This window comes from Alosa pseudoharengus, unplaced genomic scaffold, assembly GCF_046254945.1.
Source record: "Alosa pseudoharengus isolate Yale_2024_CS ecotype anadromous, Long Island Sound unplaced genomic scaffold, YU_APseudo_1.1 YU_APseudo_1.1_scf_14, whole genome shotgun sequence".
NCBI lineage: Eukaryota > Metazoa > Chordata > Actinopteri > Clupeiformes > Clupeidae > Alosa > Alosa pseudoharengus.
The window spans coordinates 6614742-6629741 of NW_027468609.1; the positions used below are offsets into that span (position 1 = coordinate 6614742).

Consider the following 15000-nt stretch of genomic DNA (forward strand, 5'->3'; position numbering starts at 1 on the left):
AGAGAGATTCAAACCCAAATACATATGGAGGCCACCTGCGGTGACAGAATTGGTGGAAATCCTAGATGCTAAATAAGGGAAGCTAGTTGGTGGGGATGTCTCTGCCTCCCCTGCTGTCTTATTGGCCCTTCACTCTGCCTCACTGTTTTCTGTTCTCCTCTACAGGCTCTGGCTCTCTGGCTGCTATGGCTGTCTTTGAGGACCGCTACATCCCCAACATGGAGGTGAGTGCTGTCTGCTATGCCATGCCCCACCTAAGTCTGCACATCCTACCCCCCTTTTGCTTTCAGCACCTAAGATGTGCTTAACTTGACATGAGCACTGGTGTCTGGCTTGAATCCCATTTTATTTAAATGCAGCCATATCGCTCACCGAATTATTTTTTTTACATGAGGTCAGACACTATCCTACCTATTGACGTACTGCCAGACGTACTGCCAGACTAGTCATAGTCAGGGCACAAAATGTGTACAGAATAGTTGTGCATACATGACTGAAACAAACAAACGTTTTTCTTTTTGACAGGTAAGTGAGTCATTTTAAAGCCACTAGACATAACTGTGTGTGTGTGTGTGTGTGTTCTACCAGTTGCTGTTACGCTGGTGCCAGCTCCGGCAGGAGTTGATCCAAATGCTTGATTAACGCTTGTTAGTGACATCTGGAACCAGACCAAAATGAAAGCAATGAACCTTTTTTGTTTAGAAACGTAAGGTTCTGTAGTCTGCCGATGCTGGGCTTTTTTGAATATTTCCATATAAAACTGCCTCATAAGGCAGTTCCCTTAAACAAATGAGAGGACCATTACATTTCTTGCCGTCTTTGTCACACTCTCATTCACTCACTCACTCTCACACACACACACACACAGACACAAACAAAAACACAACGACCAAAATGCTTTCTCTCACTTTCACCTTTTGCCCTCACACCGGCACATTCACACACAAGCATACCCTCCAGTCCTAAATCATATCCACACACCTCTGTATCCTCATCCCTCACAGACCCTCAGAAAGGGCACATACATGAGGAAAGAGGGAAGTCTTTCTCTTTTACCCCTCTTTTTCTCTCCCCCTGCTTTTCCATAGCTTTATTGCCATCAAAGGCTTTGAGGGAAATGGAAGCAAAAAAATATGCCAAGGTCGTTTTTGTGAAGCACCCATATGCAGATGTGTCTGTGTATATTAGAGTGTGTGTGTGTGTGTGTGTGTGCGTGCACGCATGGGGGTTTTTAAAGCGCTGGCTGCTGTATGATTTATTGAAGCTGCGCCATAGTGTGTGAAAACATGAATAATGGATCTGCGGAGTGGGGGCATTCATCCCCCCCTCTCGCGCTAATTGTCAGGGAAACTCGTAGTAGTGTGCATGTGCGCGTGTGTGTGTGTCTTCGCTTGTGTCACACACACACACACACACACAGCCCCAACCATGAGAGCGCAAAGATCATAGGGGCGGGATTCAAAGGGCTATCTGTCCTGCAGCCAGTGCCATAGACTTGCAGATGAGGCACATAATTAACAGCAGGCTAATGAAGACGGGACTTGGAGGAAGAAAACGTGCTGAAGAAGGAAAAGGAGGTAGAGGAACAGAGGATGGAGGGGTGGGGAGGGGGGGACAGAGGTTCCCCTGTCTCAGCGAGATCAGGCCTGCCATTGAAGTGGATTTGCCAAGCTCATCAATCCCCACTTTTCGGAAGGGGGAACGCAGGAATAATTAGCATTCATTTGAAGAGGACTGGGGTTTTGGGGGGGGGGGGGGGGGGACTGTTTGTGTGTGTAGTGATGCTGTCGCTGTTGGCACGCGCGCGGTGTCCCAGGAGAGCCCTGTCACAACATCCATAAAAAGCTGACTGTTAATAATCGGGGACTTGGAAGATTTAATGTCGTCGCAAGATTTGTATGCCATATATACACACACAAGCACCAATAGTCAAGGGAGAGCTGTGGCCAGCACACTGCTGTGTCTATCTTTAAAAGCATCCCTTGTGTGAAGCTGTAGTCCACTTTACAGTAGGGCAGGTGTTTAGTCCAGCCAGGCCCAGAGGCCTTTACGCTCTCAAGTGTGTAGACGTCCAGTTTGTCTAAAGGACACTCCTTCATCAGGCTTGACTCTGGGATGGTGCTCCATGTTGGTGCTAAGCAAAGGTGCCTCATTAGGCAGGTGTTTGTCTTTGGTAGGTCATTGGAATGCACCTCATAGGGGTGCACTGCGTAATGTGGCAACTGACTCCGGTAACTTCTGTTAACCCCTGATCAAAGGGTTCCAGGGTTTTGTTTACTCTTGATATTATCTGGATACATCTGTAGCCTCAGTTCGTTGCACAACCCTCGGGTCAACAACAACGTGGTTGAGCTGAGCCTCATCTGACGCCAACATCCAACCATTCCCTGGTGTTGATTACTCACTTAGTTACAGAGGGCATGCGTTGGAAGCAGCTGGCTGGGGAAGCTTCGTTCAACATTGCCGTTCAACATTGAAGATGCTTCTACATGTTTGACATCACTCCCCAGTTAATTCTGAACAACTTCCTGCTGATTTACACCATACGTCTTAGTATTTATTTATTAGGATTTGTGTTGCTGAGGTATCACCTAATGTGGACAAACACCAGAGCAAATCTGTAAAATGTTTAAGGTACCAATTCACTAATGTGCTGTGCTCACATCTCCGAGGCTGTGAATATGCGTTTGTGATGTTGGCGCCGCATTCAGATAGCGTAGTTGCGATTTGAATAGAAGACAGTTCCCTAATGAATGCTTCATTATTTAGTGATAACTGTTCCCGCTCAAGACACATTGTACACATTAATGATGAGATGTCAGCGAGCTTTCATGAGCAGCGTTAACAATGAGAACTGGGAAAAGTCTAATTCACTATTAGGGTGTGTTATTCTGTAATGTCGTATGAATGCACAAGCAGAGAGATGAAGTCCTTTTTTGATCATTAGCACTGCTGTGATTTTAATTGTAGTGCAAAAAATGATCACAGCTGTGCTGATACAGTATAACAGCACCACTTCAGGGATGATATTCCTTTCATACAGCAATACTATAAACAAGTAATAAAACAATAAATAAAACAATATGCATATTGTCTCTTGCTTAGCTCTCTAATAATCAATTTATAGTTCAGGTGACGAGTGTGTCCAAATTTGTGTCAATGGAGCTTGTTGCATACATCAAAAACTGTGAAATGGCACAGTTCTGTGTGTTGCTGCGGTTACGATGTGTGTCTCCCGTTTTGTGGGGAGATGTAACGTGTCCAAGTTGTTATAGAAACTAGTTGAAGTTCTATTTGTCAATTCGTCACTGGTGCTGCACTATAGAAGTCTACAACTCCGCGACATCTATCGGCAACAAGTTGTGTTTATTGAGCGATGCCTGAACTATAAATTGACCGCATAGATGACTGATCTAGGCAACAATACACTGAAGCAAACGGAGTGTTGCAGGACTATTGACACTCAACATTAGATTGAAAAAGGACAACGCTGTACATTAAAAAGGCCAAATCCATAAGTAAATGGAATCATTAATTTATGAAGAAGACAATTTGTGCTGTTGGAATGAGCAAAAAGAATAGTTAAAGCGCATAATCTGTGTGTAAACCAAGACACACACACACACACACAGGCCCTCACTGAAAAGCAGCTTTGATCTGTTGCCCAAACAGCCTCCACCCCCTCTTTCCATGAGTGGTGTTGTCGTTGGGGTGTCTGGGAGTCGGCTGGGTGAGAGGGTGGGCGCCCAGGGACGTCCAGGACGGGTCCTCTTATTCCATCCGTCTGGCGGCGCAGCTCCCCGAACGCTCCCCCTGAGCCGCGTCGCTTGGGGTCCAGTTCCACTGGAGAAGCAGCCGGGGAGAAGATGGATGAGGACAGCCTGCACTGCCACTCCAGCCCTCTGATTTATGAGCCTCAGCTCTGCTGCAGGGAGAGTGTGTGTGTGTGTGTGTGTGTGTGTGTGTGTGTGTGTGTGTGTGTGTGTGTGTGTGTGTGTGTGTGTGTGTGTGTGTGTGTGTGTGTGTGTGTGTGTGTGTGTGTGTGTGTGTGTGTGTGTGTGTGTGTGTGTGTGTGTGTGTGTGTGTGTGTGTGTGTGTGTGTGTGTGTGTGTGTGTGTGTGTGTGTGTGTGTGTGTGTGTGTGTGTGTGTGTGTGTGTGAGGGATCAAGATGTGGTGTGTGAATGTGAAAAAGAGAAATGTACGCGAGTGTTTGGTGCTAGAGGGTTCTCTGTGTGTGTGTGTGTGTGACAGGGCAGTACGTCTGTGGCTGCATCTGAAGAGAGCGGAGTGTGTGTGTGAGAGGGAGGGGGGGGGGGGGAGAAGAGGCTGAGTGTGTATAGTTCCACTGGACCCTCGCCGAGCACCTGAGAGGATCGCTCCTGCAGCCCTCGTCACTGCTGGGGGGGGAGTTTGTGGGCACCCAGGCCCCTCCACTCAGCCAGGCTCATTCATCATGTAGGCAGCTATGGATCGCTCCTAAACACCCAGCCAGAGAGCCAGGCAGAGGGACGACCACGCCGGAGCACAGTTGGGAATACTAGCGACGCGTCGGCCTTCCGCTCCTCCACAAATCACAAGCGGGAATGTCTGTCCTGTCTGTTTTCCCTCACTATACTGTAGGTTTTTAAAGCAGAGAAAAAAGAATGCATGATGGCCCATGCTTGAATTACTGATTCGGCGATGTGCTGTTTACGGTGGACTTTGTAAATATTGCTTTTAGTCGCTGGCATTTAGGCAATTTAGTTAATTCAGTAAACCCACATTGTGTGTGTGTGTGTGTGTGCCACTGTGTGCACAGCTGAAAATGGGTTTGGGTTTTGGGTAGCAACTTTGTGCCTGTGTGAAAGAGTGTCTGCTAGAGCGAAAGAGGTTGTGTGTGGTGTGCAGTGACATGCACACAAAGGGCTGGTAGTGTAGTAGGGGGCAGTGTGCTGTAGGTCCTCAACAGATACACTACCCAGAAGGGCCATCCCCTCTGACACTTTTACTCCTAGGACCGTGTGTGTGTGTGTTTGCCTGCTTGCAGCAGAGGCTGACCAGTCTGGAGCCAGTCCCTGAACATTCCCGAGCCCTTTTTACGCGAGCAGCGTGTTAATAGTTACCTGTGTTGCTGTTCTGTGTTGGTTCTGCGTCCTCCTGACTCATTGTGTTGGAGGCAGTTTGTGGTGCTGCAGCGTTCATGCCAACAGATGCGCCGCCCCCCCCCCCCACAGAGACGAGACGCCCCCCTCACACACACACACACACTCTTTTGTCTCTCACCCACCCAGTCTGCTCCATTGTGTCTGATGAGCAGGAAGAGACATGCGTAACGCGCCTCGTCATCTCCACCAGCCACACACACACACACACACACACACACACACACACACACACACACACACACACACACACACACCATCTCAGCTCTGCACCATCAGGAAAATCAGACACACACACACACACACGCGCGCGCACTCCACCACTGGGGCCTCCATCTCAGCTCTGCACCATCAGGAAAATCAGACGCACACACACACACACACACACACACACACACACACACACACACACACACACACACATAGCCCCCACATACTGTACACACCATGGGAGGACATGGGAGGGACACAGAGGCATATACACGCACATGCACACACATGCAATCACACAACCATAACAACAACAAAATGTAGGCCCACTGCTGGTTCATCCAAATGGAGGCTGACATGAAATGTAATGGGGTGGGGGTGTGTGTGGGGGGGGGACTGCACTGGAGTGTGTTGAGAGAGGAGGAAATGGCTGGTATTTCTGGCATTCTGCCCAATTAGAGATCTCTCTCTCTCTCTCTCTCTCTCTCTCTCTCCTCCCCCCCCCCCCCCCCCAGGGGCCTGTGTACCCCTAAGACAGCAGATGTTGAACACTGTCTCAGGCATATTAAACACGCTTATAAAATATTGAGATGCTTTAGTCCATGTTAGTGATATTACCGGGGTAGTGCAGGTGGTCATGTGGAGTCCATTGTGCTGTTGTCTTTACTGTGGGTCAGACAATGGTCAGTTTGCATGGCAGAACAGCCAGTAGCCCTCACACCTATGACACTCAGCTGTATCCTCTTGTTACCAGCTAGAAAAGGAGGAATTGTTTTGTGTGTACAATATTTAGTGTAATGTATGTATACATAATATATAACATAATGTCATCTGTCTGCCTGTGTGTGTGTGTGTGTGTGTGTGTGTGTGTGTTGGTGATGGAATAAGAGGGGGAAAGAACGACATTGGACTTGGACAGAGAAAGAGAGAAATGAGGCGGCAGCAGTAGAGTTTAAAGAGCTGTCCGTGCTCTCAGTGGACTGTGTGTGTGTGTGTGTGTGTTTGTGTGATGTGGTGACAGCAGCACTGGTGAGGGAGAGCTAGCGGAGGAGGGAGGGTTTGTGTCCAGCGCTTCATAAATCATCTTTTAAAGGGCCCAGTAGCCACACACATTACACGTCCCTCTCAGCTCCCTCTCCTCCCTCTCTCTCTCTCTCTCTTCGGCTGCAAGCCTGAATTATGGATGAGTGGGGGATGAGGGATCAAGAGACGGAGAAAAGAGAAGGGTGTGTGTGTGTGTGTGTGCGTGCGTGCGTGCGTGCGTGCGTGCACTGGTGGTGTTTAAGCAGAGGCTCTGTCGGTGGTGCTGTAATGAACTCCCCACGGCCTGAGCTCTTTGACCCACCTCAAGCGGACAACACACTCATTTGTCACCATGCGTGTGACACACACACACACACACACACACACACACACACTGGCCATGCTTAGAAAAGATGACTCATTAAACTCTGTTTGGCTGCGGTGTCCATAGGCATGGCCTGCCCTCTCCTGCCGTGGCCACGCCATGATGTGTTGCCATCACCTGGGAGCCCAACTGTAGGACACCAGGACCTGGCAGCAGATCACGCACCCTGTGGGCACCCTGTGGGCAGTGGCAGGGATTGCGTTACCGTTGGCATCAAATGACCCTTTGGCACTCGACTGGTCTCCCGGTGCTGTGTGGCCATTGGTTGGGCGGGCGTCTGTACCTGTGATGGATGTCTGCTGCCGTCTCCTTCAGTGCCTCGTCATCAGACAGAGACTGTTACTGGGAGCGCTAGCCTCGGGGTGCTGCTGTCTGTGTTTGAGGTGCCGTCAGACACACAACCCCCCCCCCACACACACACACCCTCCAACTCCTCTCCCCCACGGGAGCGTTTTGCTCCTCTGAAGTCGGGGGGGGGGGGGGGGGGGGGTTGGGGCGCGAGCGAGTGAACGGCAGATCTGATCTGATGTCTCCTAATCACGTGCAGCGATATCCCCCCCCCCCCCCTGCAGTCACTGTCCTCGGGCCATTCTTCCAAAAAAGCAGCCGGCGCCACACGGCTCACTCAAAGCCGGAGTGTACCACCAGGAGAGACTGGGGGGGGCAGCGTTCATTAAACACAAGAACTGATTGGGCAGAATGAATAGCAGCCAGCCAGTGCCATTCCATTCAGACTGTTGGCTTTGTTGTGGCAGTATAGTAGGAAATACGTGCGCTCTCTTCACATCAATGTAATTCTCGGTTAAAATGGCGGTGTGAAGCGGCAGCCTGAGACTCTCGCTGTTGGTTGCGGAGCGGGAGGTCAAAGGTCGGACTCCCTGGGGTTTGAGGCAGCCATGTGGGCTTCCACACACCGCTGACCCGGCCCTGCAGAGGTCTCGCCCTCCACTCCCACCTCCACCAGCGGCGCGCAGGTCCATCCTCTCTCTCTCCATCCATCTCTCTCTATTTCTCTCTCTCCCTCCTCCCCAGCCCCTTGCCTCCCTCCATCTCTGTATTCTCTCCCTGCTCTCCCCCCTTCCGTGCACTCTCCACCCAAACTCACCCAGGGGACCATTAAGCCCAAAATAATTGCCTCTGAAACACTCGCCACGTAAACCCAGTGTGACCGCATGCTCCGACACACACACACATATACACACACATACACACACACACACACACACAGTCCCAGACCCCTTTACCTGACACAAGTGAACTTAAGTCTGTGCAGCCGCAGCCCTAGTGGTGTAGCTCACGCTCTTGATTAAAACAGGTAAATTATTTATCATGTGTCTTTCCTGGGCACACACACATTAGAAGGCTGAGAAGCAGACGCAGCTCCTCAATGGCTCACTGGGGAAAAACGGCATCTATTGTGTAAATTGCGTTGTTCTGCCGCATCATTTATCTTGGGTGATGTGATGGAAGTGTGTGTCTGTGTTTGTGTCAGTGTGTGTGTGTGTGGAGAAGATCAGTGTGCAACTATTTTCTGTGTCAATAGAGGGAGCCCTTGCTGTATATCCAGTGCTCTGTGCAGCACTTCAGATAAAGACGAGTCAGCCCAGTGCCCCAGCCTTTCACTCCGATCATTTCACTGTAACCTAGACGTCTAAGATACACATCCACAGTGACTGTCAAAGATTTCTGCGGAAATCATCCTTTTTTCACTCTTGCAAGTGTCAAATGTCTACCACTTGTTTGTTGAATTGAATTTTGAACTGAGTGACTGAGTATGTCCTCTTCCAATGCATTTCTCAGGAAGATGAGGCCAAGCGTCTGGTCCGAGACGCCATTGCAGCAGGTATCTTCAACGACCTGGGCTCTGGCAGCAACATCGACCTGTGTGTGATCAAAAAGGACAAGGTGGACTACCTGCGGCCCCACGACGAGGCCAACAAGAAGGGTGTCAGGTAAGACTCACTACCTACCAGCATCCATCTAGTGAGACCATCTACAGCCCTCACTTGATTCATATCCCAGAATGGCAATGAAAGCCTCCTGTAACATAATCACAGCCCTTCATCTTTAGATCACACTTTTGTACTCTGTTCCATCAGTATGGCATGTCTGCACGCATAATGATGTGTGTCTTAAACATTTGCATTCTTATCGCTTAATATCGGTTGGTATCACTGCCTGGAACTGTGATAATGCTGAAGAGATTTTAGATTTATTGAGAATGAATATTCAGCAGAGATGAAGGGTGTTATTGCATGTTGTTCCATGTCATGTTCCATGCATGTTGTTCCATGTCACCCATTGGGATGGCTATGGAGGCTGGCTGTATTGCCATGCTAAAAACTCCTAGAATGGTATTGAAACCGAGTCTGATTTGTGGACTTTTCTCTGCCTGTTCTTGAAGAGAGAATGAGCTTGGGGCAATGCCTGCGTGAGTAAAGTGTGTGTTTTTGTGGTGTACTTAAGAGTGAATAGCTAGAGAGTGAATTAAAATGTGTGCCGTGCAGTAGAGGAGGCTAACACTTCTCATCAGGTGCAGCATCTATACATGTTTAGCTTCACTCTTAGTATGCTCGTAGCCTGTACCTTCTGTACAACTGGCTGGTGTCACATATAAGATGATGCCAAAAATTATTCCTCAAACAGGTAAGAGTTCCTAAAACTGTTCCCGGCCAAAGCGATCCACATGGGAACATCAGTGATGGCAAGCTGCTTGAGTAATGTGAGGATTTGGTTAGGTCATCTGATTAGGACCCAACAGTTGCCATAGTGTTGGCTGCTTACTGACTTCCTTGCACTCTAGTGACCGGTCCTAACCAATCTAACTCACAAAATGTACTGTTGCTTTCAGTATCTAGAAAAATGCTGATTGTTTGAGAGTGTTGACTAATAAAAAACTAACAGTGTTTGTGTTTGTCCGTAATGAACCCTCATAAGTGGTCCTGTGTGAATCTTGTAGAGGAATGGAGGAGAGGGTCACTAGACCACCCTTCAAGGCTGGCTTCTGCCAAGTGTGTAATGAATAATAAACATGTTTCTCTGTGTGTGCCACCCCGACAGAGCTGGGAACTACAAGTACAAGCGTGGCACGACCGCTGTCCTGACCAAAGCCATGACCCCTCTGAATCTGGAGGTGGTGGACGAGACTGTTCAGACCATGGACACCTCCTGAAGACCCGGAGAACCCTGAAGGTGTTACACGTGTAACCTCCCTCATACCTCCCAACCTCTCGTCCCTGAGAGGCTAGACTAGCATGTATTTTTTTTTCCATCGTTTACAATAAAATAAGTTGTGAGGAAGAATGACTCCTGTGTTTTTTTTTTTTTTTTTATATGGGATTCCATAGATGTTAAGGGCTTTCCAAGTTTTCAATGTGTGCATTTACGAAAAGCTGTGTTCACAACTATAGATGCACAAAGCCACTCAGTTTACATAAAATCTGAATTATGCCATTTTTTATTTCAATTAAACATGTACATATCTACTACAAAATGCAAGAGATGGCACTTAAACATGTATCCACAGCATGTCATCACCAAAAGGAAGCAGTTAAAAAACCTCAACAAACAACACAAATAATACACAGAAAACATTTACAATATATGTGAAATTTGTTAAATTCCAAAGGAAGTCTTAAACATTTGAAACACAAGATTTTGGTATTAACTTCATTATCATTAGTGTTGCAGTGGTGTTGGCTTTTCAAAACAAACCACAATGTGTTTAACACACCTGTTTTTAACACACCTTTTACAACTATTGTCTTAGATTTAACATTTATTTATTTCTCTCAATACAAAGATTTGAGTTTCCAAATGAGCCTGCTCAGCAGTACTCTAGTGATGCTCATCCTAATGAAATCCTTAAATGCATTTAGTTCAAATGACATGTAAAACATATTCTCTGCGTTGACTGCATGAGTGGTTTAAACCTTCAATACTTCTGTTAATGAGCAACACGGGCAGACCCTGTTAAGACGGGGAAAAAAAATAATTTGCTAAAATGATGTATAACACAAAGCCTAAAGAATGAGGCACAAACCAAGATAAAACTCCTATCACCACTTGCACCTCCCATTCCACCAAAGAAGAAAAAACCGAGAGAAGAAAACAACGGAAAAACATTCATAGAATCTTTAAAGTAATGTTCAGTCCATGTGCCATTCACAGGACCACAAGGCACTTGTTTACACAGTTAATGAAGAGACAAACAAAGCTTATACTGTTACATCTGTGGTCTGTGCTGCACTTGTCACAGTCAACCTGCTGGCTGTCTCCAGATGCATGCTTAAACCCTCCAGGAGTTCGTTCACGTGTGACCTTGACTTGGAGGTCAGCGGCGGACTGCGCAACGCATGTCTAGCCACTCTCGCCAACCTTGCCCTAGCTAAAATGCAACAGAGCAAAAAAGAAAACAGCCTGCGAGGAAAAAAAGCCGAGAAACACATCGCATCAAGGAGGAAAACAAATTTACAGAGAAAAAAAAAAAACATTCATCAACACATCCGAGGTAAGTGATTAAATTGTGAGCATGGTTAACGTGAAGCACCTCAGTAAACATCGCTTTAAACAAAACACAAAAGAATAAGAATAAGCATAGACCAAGAGGCACATTTGAAGCTGTCAATTCCACAAGGTGCATTACAGAGAAGAAAAGTCAAGAGAGACTGAAAGCTATGCTAAGAGAGACTGAAAGCTATGCTAAGAGAGACTGGTCTGGAATGCAACCCCTCTGTTCATCTGACAACCATGTCTTGATGTCGCCTAACCTCCATTTCATCATCATCATCATCATCATCATTATTATCATCATAGTCGTCGTCCTAAGACATTGGGATTCTCTACATCAGCCAATGGAGGGGCAATACTCCTCATTACCAACGGTCACAAAGCCAATCACTGCGCTATATTGATAAAACCAGTTGTCTGTTCGACCAACTCACTTGTTTCAAGTCACAAGTGGGCCTCATTTCGCTTCAGTAAACTCATTTTTATTACAAACACATAACAAAGAAATGTTTAGTCCACTCATACTGCTGTGGAGAGAGAGCCGTCTCCATGTGAGGCACCCCCTCCTGAGTCTCCTTCACGCCTTCTGTGCAGATGGGAGAGGGGGGAGGGATCAGAAAGGCCAGGTGGCCGGCTTCTTATTTTCATGTAGTTGATGTTTTTTTGAGATGGTGCAGGTTTTTTGTCTGGTCCGTGGACGTCACCACAGGAGTCACAGCGGCCGCTCAGGTGCTGTCAGTCCTCATGTGCATCTGCCTGGCAATCTGCAGCACTAACACGATGTCCGGCCTCTGGTCTGGGTCCGGGTTGATGCACATGCTGACCAGTTCCCTCAGCTACAAAAAGAAACACATTATTGAACAATATCAAGAACATTGACCTACAGTTACTCCAACTGTCATTTCAAAACTCCAACAAAGTTATTTATTATTTTGTTTTATGCTCCAGGTCTGACAACCAAAGTCTAAAAACGGCTTTCACAGTTCGCCGACTTGGTACTCTGCGCAAATTGTGCTTTTATTAGTTGTAAGACAAGCTCGTCGGTTCGCAATTCTTACTGTGAAACATAATGTCTATTTGAAGAATGATCTACTGTATAGCTAGAACAAGTAAATAAGACCATTTCATTTTCAATGCCAGCCCTTAAAATAGCATATGCCTATTGCTGTGTTTATTTAAATTAGAAGGTTTGGTTTCTGTTCTCTGTTAGCCTTCTGCTTGTTCCGTTTTAGGCCAAATGAAACTATGAAATATTGAATGTGGGCTACTAGCCTTTTGAAGACATTACATCACATCAAACAATGTTGGCCTAAAACTGGAGGGGGATGGGACCATAGAAGGCAAAGGAACAACGGCAAATCACCCAAAGGGCCTCAGGTATATTTTTCTTCCACCTACATGACTGCTAAACCAGATCCCTTATAGACCAATGAAAATACATTCACAACTAGACAAAATTTGTGTTTGGCCAACTTGCCTATGGCAGCAGGAAATGTAAGGCAATGCAAGTCAGAATGATGTGGTCAAAGAGGGAGTGTTGGATCAGTGGTCCAACTCTTAGATTCTGGACTGTGGGACCAAAGGGATCGGATCTCAGTTGAGGCTCAGGAGATTTGAACAGCTGTCCCATCCATTCAAATGTACATGTATTTAAGCCAGGAAGGATGTATTTCAGGAGCCGGAGGTCCAAACCGACGTACTATTATAATCTTTTTCCTGTGTGAACCAGGAAAAGTCCTTCACATTTTACAGGCAAAAGGAAAGCTTGTACACCATTTTGTGCCTAACCTAATGAAAACGCCTCCAGGGACACCTCCAGTGTGCAGCCAATAAGAAGCTAACACTGATCCCTACATTAGGCTCCCAAACCAGCAGCAGACGTGGCCAAGCTTACCATTAGAACACAAACTCAACTATTTCAAACATGGTATTTTTTAATGCACGGTCAAGCAGCAAAATTACCTTATTTTCCCAGCAGTTTATGAAGAACAAATAGCCAATTTTAACAATAAAACAATGCACTGCACTGCATTTACATACCATTTACAAATTTATACCATGTGTTGATTTAAAGGTGTGTGTGTGTGTGTGTGTGTGTGTGTGTGTGTGTGTGTGTGTGTGTGTGTGTGTGTGTGTGTGTGTGTGTGTGTGTGTGTGTGTGTGTGTGTGTGTGGTATTTTAAGGGAAGTGGAGATATTTCCCTTGAACGAGAGGAAAGGTTTCCTGTCATCGCTTCAGTGGCACCTCCACTTCACATGCCATTCACGCCAGATGCCAGAGAGAGAAGGAGAGAGAGAGAGAGAAAGAGGGAAGGAGAGAGAGAGAGAGAGAAAGTGCACATCCTGGCCAAGCGTCAGCGTACTGAACCTTGCACCCGTCATTAAAACAGATTTCTCAAACTGATCGTTGAGAGCCGACAAGCCCTGCTTAAGTCCTGACCTTTAAACGGCAAGACGCGATCACCAGGGTGTCACTCCGCCCGTCTGGCGAAACACACACACACACACACACACACACACACACACTAGGCACAGCGTAGACAAGGGCGAGGGAGGGAGGGAGGGAGAGATGGAAGAGAGGGAGCTAGGCGCCCTGTAGAGGGTCACTGGCGGGAGTGATGTATGAGCTGCGGAGCTGAGAGGGTGCGGCTTCACTTGGGAGCCCCCGTCCGTCCGTCGGTCACTCAGCCACTCAGCTGGCCGGCTGTGATGCAATAAGAAGGGGCTGCCGCTACGGGCTGCAAGTCCGCGACTCCCTGACCGCCAATGCAGCGCTCTCTCTGACAGGTCAGCAGAGCAGCGTCACACTAGTCCATCCATACCCTCACCAAATCCATACATCTCTCCATATACATAGTCTGTGAACATGGCGTAGCTGAGGGCTGAGGGCTACACTATATATGTGTGCACTGACTCTCTGCTCGCAGCACAGACCACAGCTCTTGGCCGGCTGCAGCACTGTAAGCGTACTGTCTGAGGGACGTGCGCATTCCTGCCCACTTCAGCCTTCGTCCAGAGCCTGCAGAGTTGGCGTGCGCCTGAGGGCCTGCCCCGACGGGCACGGGCACGGTCACGTGGCGCTCACAACACCAGTCTATTCCAGATCCCACCCACTTGCTCGTCACTCTCTCTCTGTCTCTGAAGGTAGATTCATTATGGGACTGACTCACAGTCACCTTGCTCGTGGTGTGTGTGTGTAGTGTGTGTGTAGTGTGTGTGTAGTGTGTGTGTATGTGTATGTGGGTGTGTGTGTGTGGGGCGCCCTCTCCGTCGCCCTACTGAGTCACTATCATTAACCGTCCTCTGAATCATCTCAGACGAGTGAACGTCTGCGATTGTCCAGACGCTCACATTCCCACCCTCAGCCCCTTCCTTGACAAAATAAAAATACATTCCAGTGATTCAGGAGTTAAGGCATCCAGTGAGGCGTGCAACAATACTGACTCTGTGCCATCTAAGCCCTGGGCCAAGCCTCACACACTGAGCTGCCATTCCCCTCTCGCCCAGGCGGCATTACAACTCCCACTATCTAATGAACGCTATTAAACGGCCATGACATGTCCAATTGAATGTTGTTTTTTTTAAACCTTCTAGGAGAGGAAACCTCTTCAGGCTCCTGTGAGTAATCGGCACAAAGTGAGAGTATTTCTCCGCCGTTGTCTCAACAGGTCTGCCGTGGTGTGCCCACGCAGAATGTTTTAAATACTTAAATCTTTTAAGATGTAAAATAAT

General features: G+C 47.5%; 2 protein-coding genes across 3 annotated transcripts in view; one reads left to right on the forward strand and one right to left on the reverse strand.

Annotated features, from left to right (window-relative positions):
- Positions 1-10063, forward strand: part of psmb7 (proteasome 20S subunit beta 7) — an 18330-nt gene extending 8267 nt beyond the window's left edge. Inside the window, exons 6-8 of the mRNA XM_076283615.1 lie at positions 166-224; positions 8561-8712; positions 9821-10063. Of these exons, the coding sequence (XP_076139730.1) occupies positions 166-224; positions 8561-8712; positions 9821-9932 (323 nt within the window). The 3' untranslated portion in view covers positions 9933-10063. The remainder of the gene's footprint in view (positions 1-165; positions 225-8560; positions 8713-9820) is intronic.
- Positions 10064-10199: 136 nt separating this feature from the next.
- The window catches only part of nek6 (NIMA-related kinase 6), a 41523-nt gene continuing 36722 nt past the window's right edge, over positions 10200-15000 (reverse strand). For both annotated transcript variants that reach the window (XM_076283614.1, XM_076283613.1), the window contains exon 11: positions 10200-12105. In XM_076283614.1, the coding sequence (XP_076139729.1) occupies positions 11995-12105 (111 nt within the window). In that variant the 3' untranslated portion in view covers positions 10200-11994. The remainder of the gene's footprint in view (positions 12106-15000) is intronic.